The 10,075-nt window shown below is 40.9% G+C and overlaps 1 protein-coding gene across 1 annotated transcript; it reads left to right on the top strand.

Moving 5' to 3' along the window:
* The first annotated feature begins 453 nt into the window (after window positions 1-453).
* STEAP1 (STEAP family member 1) lies at window positions 454-8,646 on the top strand. Its single transcript, XM_084221930.1, has 5 exons — window positions 454-572; window positions 3,583-3,687; window positions 4,482-4,994; window positions 6,423-6,587; window positions 8,175-8,646. Exons 2-5 carry the CDS (start codon window positions 3,595-3,597, stop codon window positions 8,430-8,432), a joined length of 1,029 nt encoding a protein of 342 aa, XP_084078056.1. The 5' UTR covers window positions 454-572; window positions 3,583-3,594; the 3' UTR covers window positions 8,433-8,646.
* The last annotated feature ends 1,429 nt before the right edge of the window (window positions 8,647-10,075 follow it).

The following is a 10,075-nucleotide window of genomic DNA, read 5'->3' as shown; positions in this document are numbered from 1 at the left end:
GCGTGCTGTGACCCCCAGCGCACCCTGTCACAAGCGGCGGGGCTGCCGGCAGAGGTCCGGCCGTGGAGGCCAGGGGCGCCGGGGTGGGGGGGAGCGCACCTCGGCACCACCTCGGCACCACCTCCTCCTCCTCTTCCTCCCTGCCGTGGGGCGGGGAGGGAGCAGGTGAATGCGCCCTTTGTCCGGCCGAGGGCCCAGCAGACCACGGCCGGGCGCTCTTCGGGCGGCCGGTGTCGGCGGGGAGTCCCCTCCGGGAGCCCGCGCCGTCCCGCCGCCCTGCGCTGCTCCGGACGGGGCACGGCACCGCGGCGCGCACCGCCGGGCGGGGGGGAGCGGGATGGGCACGGAAGGCGGGGCCGGGAGGGGAGGTGGAGGCTGCGGCCGGTCTCCCCCGCCTCTCATCTCCTCAGAGTCCGGCAGACGCTCCGCTGTTGACCCGAGGCCGCCTTCCCCTCCGAGCGGCGCCGCCGGGCGCTGCCCGCCGCGGACGGAGCCGAGCCGGGGCCGCCGCTGCTGCCGGCCGCCGCGGCGGGACCTCCGGCGGGAAGGAGAGGCCGGGCTGCCGGGCCGAGGTGAGTGAGCCCCGGGGCGGACAGGGGCCGGCCGTGCCCGGAGCCGCCGGGGAGGTGTCCGTGTGCGCCCGCCCGGCCCGGCTGCGGCGCGTTCCGACCCGGGCCCCGCCCGCCACGCGGCCGGGCCGGGCCGGGCCGGGAACCCTCGGCGGGCTCGGGCTCCCTGAGGCGGAGTGCCCCGGGCTCGTTCTGGCCGAGGAGGAACGCCGAGCGACGCTGTCCGGCTCCCACCCTCTGGGCTTTCATTCAGTTTTCCACCGAGCTCAGCAGAATGTTTGAAGAGCGGGGAAAGTTGTGAGCTCGCGTGCCGAGTGCCCACAGCGTCCTGCACGGTGCAGCGGGCACTTGGAAAGCGAGACACTTCTGCCCGGCAGTTTCATGCTGTAATTTTCCGACAGTGCCGAGAGAGGGGTGCAGGCACTATCCCGCACTCCTTCCATCACCTCCTCGTTATTATCATAGCCTGTCTGTTTTAACCATTTTTTTCTTTTTTCGTGAAACCAATCCTGAAAACCCCTTACTCAGGAAAGCTTCCCAATGACTTGCGATGTTTTCCCGGGATAATGTCTGCACAGTGTGGACCCCTGATGGCTCAGCATTGCAATGAGCGTGTTGTCCCGGTGCAAAATTCAGTACCACCGTACTCACAGCGCTGGAAACTTGGCTCTCTGCAGCAGGACGCCCTCCACCCTCGCTGACAGCTGCGTCCCAGAGCCGAAGGGATGTGCACTGAGGATGGACATTAATATAACTGTTTCCTTTATAGCAGTTCTGGGTTAGATATCTGTCTCTTGCAGGACCTCTAATTTTTCTTCAGATGTATTTTAAAAAGACATAGTCTAGATTACTTCTTTCTGGCAATTTTTCAGGCACTGAGTAGTGAATTGTAGGTGCTCTTCTTTTAGTGTTTTCAAAGGCTGTTACTGTGCTTTGTTACTGGGAAATAATTTCATGTTAATTGGTATCAGAATCCAAGTGGAATATGATGGTATGACACTTGAGTTTCCTTGCATGCAGTTGTATGGCTGAAACCCATAGTTCCCTGGATGAACACATGCATTCATTCACACACGCTTTCTTTTTTCTTTCTGTCTTCTTTTCTGCTGCATAAACCTTTAACGCTGTATTTAACATTGTATTAAACATTGCATCCCAAAAGAGCCAATAAATCAGCTTTTAGGATTAGCAGCTGGCATTCTCACAGGTTGCTTTTGTTCACATCATGGCATCATTTATTACATTCTCATCAATAGAAACCTTTAACTGGAAGCTAATAATGGACTCTGTTTCTAAATTTTCTGAATGAAGAGTGATATGAGAATAAGAATTGGGTGAATCAGGCCTTTCCATACAGAGGTTCCCAAACTAAATTATGCTTTTGGACCTCTAAGTGTGGTAGCCAGAAGGTAGGCCTGAAAGACCTTCATATTATGAGTTCCTTAAAAATAGATGTGGAGTTTACTGTATTTGTTATGAGGTTTTTTACAGGTAAGCTCATCCTACTAAGTTCTATTTGTAAACTGTTCTTTGAATTGTAACAGCTAGAAATTATGTCTGTTGAAACATGTAGAAGTAGAAATTCTAAAATCTGAAGCTTTGTGAAGATACATGATACCCCAAAACTTTTGATAAAATCACCAGAACTAGCCCTAGGAATAGGGGGAAGAAACAGAAGTGTGCCTACATGAGTCCATGCTTTCTTGTGTGCAGGGTATACAAAGGATAACCTTTTCCTACACCATTAGCTGGTGTAGGAATGGCTTAACAGCCTGACCTTCAAACAGAACTCTTGTTGACCCTCCTCCTCAACACTTGTCTGAAAGGTTATGCTCAAAGGGAGAGCTGACTACCAAGAGAGAAAAATCCAAAGAGAAATACTAAGGAAAAAAGCACTTCCAAAAACAATGCTTCAGCTTCAGCTGCCTGGTGGCCTTTCAGAGAGCAAACCCTCATAGCAGACAGTAAAAGACTGTAAGACTCATCCACTGAAGGAACAAGACACAGTAAAAGAAGGAAAATTGTCAAAGTCTAATTTCTCCATATAATTTTCCAAAAGATCTATGGATATAAAAGAATCAGTAGTTAGAAAAACACTTTAGTATCTAGTAATTCAGCTGTTCAGTAGGAAAGTACACAGAAGAGCCACCTAGTAATTTTCTTGAAGGTTGACACAGAAAGTCACCCTGTGCTATGGCACTCTGAGCTTCCAGTAGCATGGTGCCAGGGCCTCTCCTCCTGCAGTGTGCAACAGTGTGACGCACACCTAGCAAATCCTTGTTGGAAGGTCCTTGCAGGCCCTGTAGTTATTTTATGCTCTTCAAAATACTGTATTTCCTGCTATCCTAGGATTTTCAGAAACAACTCTTTCAGTTTATCAATTCTCTTCCTTTTTTCTTCTTTTTCTGCCATCTGATTTTTTGTCATTCCTAATAGCTTAGAACCATTTCTGCAGCTACTTGTGGTGATGAGTATTGCCAAAATACCTGGGAACAGCATGAGTGAAGCTACAGTTTCTTGACAATCTTGAAGAAAGAATATACCTCTAAAGCCCCAGAGTGACTGTCAGGTAGACCAATCCTAAACCCTAAAATATTTTAGAAACCACATCTCCATGGGCTTCTTGCATCAGAAAGTCTCATGAACTTAAAATCCATCTTCACAACATTTTACATATTTTTTTATGCAAGCTGTTTCAAACTAATTTGTTGTCATTTAAAAACTTGAATTAATGCATTAATTCCACTGGTGACAGGGATATTAGGCTTAAATATTACTTTTTGTTAGTAATTTTCTTCTGTTGATTTGTGCTCTCTCTTCTTCTCTGCTTTGCCCAGAAAATAAGCTGAGCTTTTTCCATTCTCAGAGGACAAACTTTCCTTTCCCTAGTTGACTGTGCCTTTTCCAGCAAATGTGTGGACGACAAGGAAGAAAACAATTTGAGGGAAAATAGGCCTCAAAGTTCCAGTATGGCATTTCAAAACCTGTTTTACATCCTGTATTTGTTTTGCAGGGAGTTTCCACAATGGAGAAGAGGGAAAGTGGTAATCGTGCAATTGATCAGAATGCAGGTCAGAACATCATGCCAAGAAGAAATACAGGAAATCTTAACTACTTGGTAATGTTTCTGTAAAAAAGCAGCTCATATGTCACACAGAATATTGCAATTCTTGATTCAGCTTTTTCCAGAGACAGTGTTACCATCACATTGGCATATCATGAATATTTCTGAAATGTTGTCACAATATTGACAGGAAGAGATAAAAAGATAGAGAACATCTCATTCAATTTAATCACAGTCCATGATAAAAAACAAACAAAGCTTGAGGCTGCTAAAAACTACATGAGGGTAGCTGCTAATTGTATCTTAGCAGACAAGCAAAACTCCATAGAAATAATTTGGGATTTTTACACAGGAATATAAAATATATCTTTGGGGGAATCTTCATGATAGCAACATTGCACTCAGGAAGTTTTTCCACATCACACAAAAAAAGGTCCAGAAAAAAAATCCTTTAATCCTTTCTTGTGCATGGTATTTGGGCTACATCATTAAGTCTATAGCTGAAATTTGAAATCTATAACTTATATAATAAGAAGCTGAAATGATGCTTCCTGTAATGTAATCCTTCCTTCCTTGCAGTATAGTTATCTTCCTGGAATGAAAATCTATTTTAAAATCACTGCAGATAATGAAGAATGGGAAATCTACACTACAAGTGCTTTTCTTAAGTGCTGACTATGCTGTTTGAAATATTATGTTTCCAAGTTACCTTGTCTTTAACAGTGCATATGTTTCGTATATGGTTCCACTGCAGTAAGTTGTAAAAGTCATGATAGCAAATACTGTCATTACAGAAGTTTCTAATCTTCTCTTGAACTCACTTTGTATTTCTGTTCTGTCCCTTCCAGAATGTGGATATGCAGGTTGCCAATCCATCAGAAGCAGCTGCACTTTTTGATTTACATCAAGCACACCATTTTGGTGAGTTTGAACACTCTTCAGAACAGCACTGCAAGCAGGATCTGTTCCCTAAGTGGCACTTGCCAATGAAGATAGCATCTGTGATCTCATTATTAACATTTATTTACACTTCCATGAGAGATGTCATATATCCTTTTATAACCAAAAAGGAAAACGTTTTCTATAAAATTCCAATCCTTGTCATAAACAAAGTTTTACCAGTGACTTCAATTACCCTTTTAGCACTGGTGTATTTACCAGGAATATTAGCTGCTAGTTTCCAGCTGTACTTTGGCACCAAGTATAAAAGGTTTCCCCAGTGGCTGGATAGATGGATGTTATCAAGGAAACAATTTGGACTTCTCAGTTTCTTCTTTGCTACTTTGCACGCCTGCTATAGCCTGTGCTATCCAATGAGAAGATCATACAGATACAAGCTGCTGAACTGGGCATTCCAGCAGGTATGATGGGCACATGAACACCAACCCTTCTGTATTCAGAAAATCCTTGCAAATCTGGATGGGGGAAAGCCATTTTTGCTGCCTTTCTTTGATTTTCAGCTACATTCACAGAGAGCACTGTTCAGGGGTGGAGCAGGACCTAACTGCCGAAGCATGTAATAGAGTCAAGAGTCATCAGAGCTTATTTAATGTATATTAAATAAGTAATTTTCTTAATTTGGGATTTTTTTCCCATCTGTAAAATGCACAAAATTGTATCTCACAGGAACATTTAAGTCTTTGGCACGCTATCAGTATAGTGTAGATTTCTTCTCTGGACCAGTGAAATCCAGAAACAAAAACTGAGCACTGAACTTGTGTTCGGTGTTCAGACACCTTTGCTGCAGTGAAGGAGGGCTGAGATAAATCACAGTAATCTGTATTTGCACAAACTAAATTTGTGAATACTGATGGCTCACATTTGGACTGATACACACTACCTTGTTTAAAGATAGGATTTCAATGATGCTTCTGACTCATGGTCAATAATTGGCTTGCAAAGCTCTCCAGTGTCCTCTGTAACCAGAGAGTTCCAAATACTCACCTATTTCCTTGGGTGCCGTAAGTAATTCAGTATTAAGAATATTCCAATATAAGGCATTGACTGCAAATATATGTTTTTATTATCCCTAAAGTCTTTATTATTAAAAATTATTAAAAGACAATATGATGATGTCAGTAGATTCTTAAGGTTTTTGTAAACAGTCAAATTACCTCTGAAAACTTTGAAATCAGCCTTACTGGTAATCTGATTTGGATGGATTACTAGAAATTTCCTTGAGATTCCAGTCTTCAAGATGCAGAAATTATCATGTTTGGGACATATTATGCCATGGTGATCATTAGCAGGATCAAAGTGCAGTCGCAAGTAGTTGCAGATAATAGAAGCTTTGACATCAGTTTATTAAAATCACAAATGTACCAAGTTGTGTTTAAAAAAAAAACCAGAGCTAAACAACTACCATGGCAGGATATTTTTATTAAGAAGGCCTGCTGAATTACCTCCCTGAAGTAGTGTTAATATATTTCCTGTTGTTATAATCTCCCTGATATGGTATTTTGCCGTAGGTGGGGTTTTTTTCTTGTCAAAACCAAGATTTATCCTTGCTGTGAAGGCAGGTTAAGAGGCCTCAGAATCAGGCTCTCCTGGGCCAAGACACTGATGAAATCTAAATGCTTCTCTCTAAAAGCTCACCTTTGCTCTGGAGATACTAGTGAAGGCTTTGTCATCAGAAGTAAACAGCAGTTATATTCAAAGACATTCAAACAAAACAAAATACTGTTTTTCTTTGCTTATGTCATTAATATTATGGTGAAAACAGTAAAATTATATTTAACACAAACAGCCAAGTGTGCCAGTCTGTAATTTTTATGGTGTTCTTTTGGCAGGTCAAACAAAAAAAAGAAAATGCCTGGATTGAATATGATGTTTGGAGAATGGAGATTTATGTGTCTCTAGGAATTCTGGGACTTGCTTTGCTGGCACTGTTGGCAGTAACATCAATTCCATCTGTCAGTCTATCTTTGACTTGGAGAGAGTTCCACTACATTCAGGTGTGCATGAATGAATATCATTACTGCATATTGTTGGTCCCATTGTAGAACTGTGTGTTACCAGCTAAGGCCATTAAGAGTTAGAAATATCCAACACAAAGTTAGTGAAACCAATGGAAAGGTTTGTTCCATACTCTTTGTTAACTAGTTTGTGAGAAATGTCCTTTCCATTACTCTTTTGTTGGGAGAACAGGCCAGTGTGTTCAGTGTATAAAAGGGAAAGAAAAGACAACTCCATACCACTTTTTTTTTCTCCTCCTGACTTTGTGACCAGCAGCAGTTGTCCCTTTGAGACCTTTTCTTAGCTCTGGTGCTGAAGTCATCTTCTAGGTATCTTATCTTTCCGGAACGTCCCATGTCCTGCTGAATTTGGAGTAGGTGGCATTGAACCAGTCAATGCTGCTCCCATATGGCACAGTGTATTCTGAAAGAGACATCTTAGAACAGATGCTGGATAATCAAATCATGCCAGTCTCGAGTTTGCTAGAGCTGTGCTTGTTTCCTTAACCCAGGCATTTGGGTTGCTCTCGATTTCCTTATGTCATATGCAGTAATAATCAGGGGGGTTCTGCTGACATCAGTATGGTCACACTAGACTTGGGCAAGTGTTGGATCAGGCCCTCAAACACCAAAATCTGAAAATTCAGTAATCTAAGTACCTGGCATTTGAAATTTTGATTTATATTTTAAAAGCAGATCTGGAGTGTATAATCACCAGTTACTGATTTGATACTCTGCCCACTCTATGAAGTCTATAATTTGTAAGATAAGTGTACAGAGAGTATGGAAAAGTCAGAAGGAAGTCCCCAAATGCATGAGTGCTTTCACTATTGAAAGACTATGATGAAGAAACCCAGATGAGGAATACTTCTGTTTTGGACTTACTTTATAAACAAATGACTTTATTAAGTAAAGATCGTGTTCTGTAGCAGAACAGCAGTTGGAAACTGTAGCATTCAACAGTTGGAAATACAGTGTTCAACTTCACTGATGAGTGCAAGATTATTAAGTGACAAGAAACTTAAAATTACGAGTAAATTTTCTTTACTCCTGAATTTTGTAAACAAGCTAAGCCAAATTTACCGCTGTAAGTGAAATGAAAGACTTGAGTTTCCTGTAGTTTTGCAGGACTTTTGCCATAGTACTAGACTTACTCTAGAGTTTGTGATTTTAATGTAGCTTAAATTTTTTCTTTGCAAGTATTCAATTAATCCCTTAATATATCTGGTTTTGAACTCATAATGATTTATCACAGAATTAAAGTAATTTAGTATACAGATGTAAATTGAGATATTCAGGATTGAGCATGTTTCAGGAATAACCTGTGATCTCTTCTGTATTTTGGCTAAGTATCATAGCAATACTTGAAAAATGTGCCTCTTCCATTTTCTTTTACACTGGCATAAAGGAGTACAGTTGGAGTCTTGACTTACAGTTGTTACCTTTTAGTTTAAAGCCAATGGTTGCTTTTCTTTGACTTGAGCATGTTGGTCAAGGCCCATCCAGATTTCTGTATTTGCTTAACAGAATACTTTTTTTGCTAAATTGGGAAAAATAATTAGCTTGCTATTTTCTTTCTCTTTTCAGAGCAATATGGGATATTTAGCCCTGCTGCTATGCACTGTTCATGCTCTGGTGTTTGCTTGGAATAAGTGGGTTGATGCTAACCAATTCATCTGGTATACGCCACCTTCATTTATGGTTGCAGTTTTTCTTCCTATCGTAGTTCTGCTCTGTAAATGCGTACTGCTCCTTCCATGTTTTAGGAAGAGGATAAGAAAAATCAGAAGTGGTTGGGAAGCTAAGACACAAGGCAATCAAACCAGCATAACTTCCAGACTGTAGATCAAGTATGGACATTTCCTGTCTATGTATCTAAATATGCTCAAAGCCATGAAATTTTCACTCATGAGTTCTGTTTTCACATTTGCTATAGATGTTTCTTTCTCACTTTTTTTTGACTTCAGGAGTATGAGATACTTGATGCCATTTTGTCGTTTTCAAAGACAGAAAATGAAAACATCTATTTTACACTTTAATCTATTCAGTGTTATTTGATGGTTTCTTTCTTCTGACTCACTGCTTTTAAAATCCAAGTGTTTCATTGTCTTAATCCCAGTTCTTTTGTATGCAAAAACAAACATAAATTATTTCTTCAGATGACCACAGAAAGTAAAAAAATGATTACACCACAGAACCCAGGAATGCTTTCTGCTTTGCAAAGCCATGTGTGTACCTTCATTAAATCTCAGAATTATAATGGGACAAACACTAGCCTCTTAGCCCCTGCAGCCCGTGTTTCACTCTGCAGAGTGGGGACCTTGGCATATGAACCAGACAGAAACTGTGTATTCCTGCCAGGTCTTGAATGTACACAACTGAGCAAATAGAATTATAGGGATCTTTACAAGGTAAATATCTCCTGAGGCTTGGGCACAGTCTAAAAAAAGAGTTTTTAGACTCAGATTTCCATCTTATCCAGGACTAGGTGTGTCTCTGTTTACTTGAAACGATAAAACATTTCCCATTTTTTATTCCATGAACACATTCTTTTGTTTCTGATGCTGGAAATTTTCCATGCTTTTGACCTGAGCCTGCAGCCCTTGACATATGCTAAACTTTATTTGCACAAATTATTCCAGTGGGATAAATCCATCAGGTAAATGTGTTTTTTTGTTTACTCTAGGGCCAACACAATTGTGTGACTGGAATAAAAACATATAAAAATAGACATTTGAATCTTGCCAATGTTTTGGTGAGATTGTCATGTTAAATGGTTTCCAAATGCATTTGCTTTTACAGAAATTTTCCTAATAACTTTAATAAACTCATTAAATCCTACTTTCCTTGCATAGGTCCAGCTGAAATTTTTAAGTGAATAATTCATTTGTTAGTATCTGTTTTGAAATACATAATTCAGTAGTAAATATTTCCCAACATCAGGAACATTGCTGCCAGTCTCCCTGCAGGAGTAAACTAGGACATGGACTGTTGATGGCACCTATTGCCAGAATCCTCTGAATGAGAACTGTAATTGGTAATGGCTCTGGTATTAAAACAAACAAGAAAACAACATATATCTAAAAAAAATGTAATACACGGTGCTAATGAATCTGTTGTCTCTTTCTGGGCTTTTACATGGAGCATAAATAACAGACAAATTAAATAGCTACAGGAATATTATATTTTGTATTTTCTGGGTTGTTACCATTCAATTATTGCAACTTAAAAGTTGGCCTTTTTTAAATTTGCACGTAATGTAATACTGTGAAAGTAACTGGGGACATGGTGACCGATGTAATATAGATTGAAATCTGTGGCATTATGTATCAAATCAGTAATGCATGGCAGAGGCCAAAACCTTACAATACAGGAAGCTGGACTGCAATGTTAGTCTAAGAAGTTTCCAACAGAGTAGGAAAAGTATGGTGCTCAATGCATTTGCATTTATATTTCCATGAATGAAATACAACTTTAATAAGCTCTAT

Source organism: Fringilla coelebs (genome assembly GCF_963513975.1).
Source record: "Fringilla coelebs genome assembly, chromosome: 1".
In the NCBI taxonomy this organism is placed as follows: Eukaryota; Metazoa; Chordata; class Aves; order Passeriformes; family Fringillidae; genus Fringilla; species Fringilla coelebs.
Note: the sequence above shows the minus strand (reverse complement) of the source record. Positions and strands in the feature narration are given on the sequence as shown.

Bases quoted from the DNA above. Each gene is read 5' to 3' on its own strand.
- STEAP1 (XM_084221930.1), top strand. From the start codon at position 3,595: ATGGAGAAGAGGGAAAGTGGTAATCGTGCAATTGATCAGAATGCAGGT. The intron at 3,688-4,481 runs GTAATGTTTCTG...TGTCCCTTCCAG, and splicing joins CAGGAAATCTTAACTACTTG to AATGTGGATATGCAGGTTGC. The intron at 4,995-6,422 runs GTATGATGGGCA...TTCTTTTGGCAG, and splicing joins TGAACTGGGCATTCCAGCAG to GTCAAACAAAAAAAAGAAAA.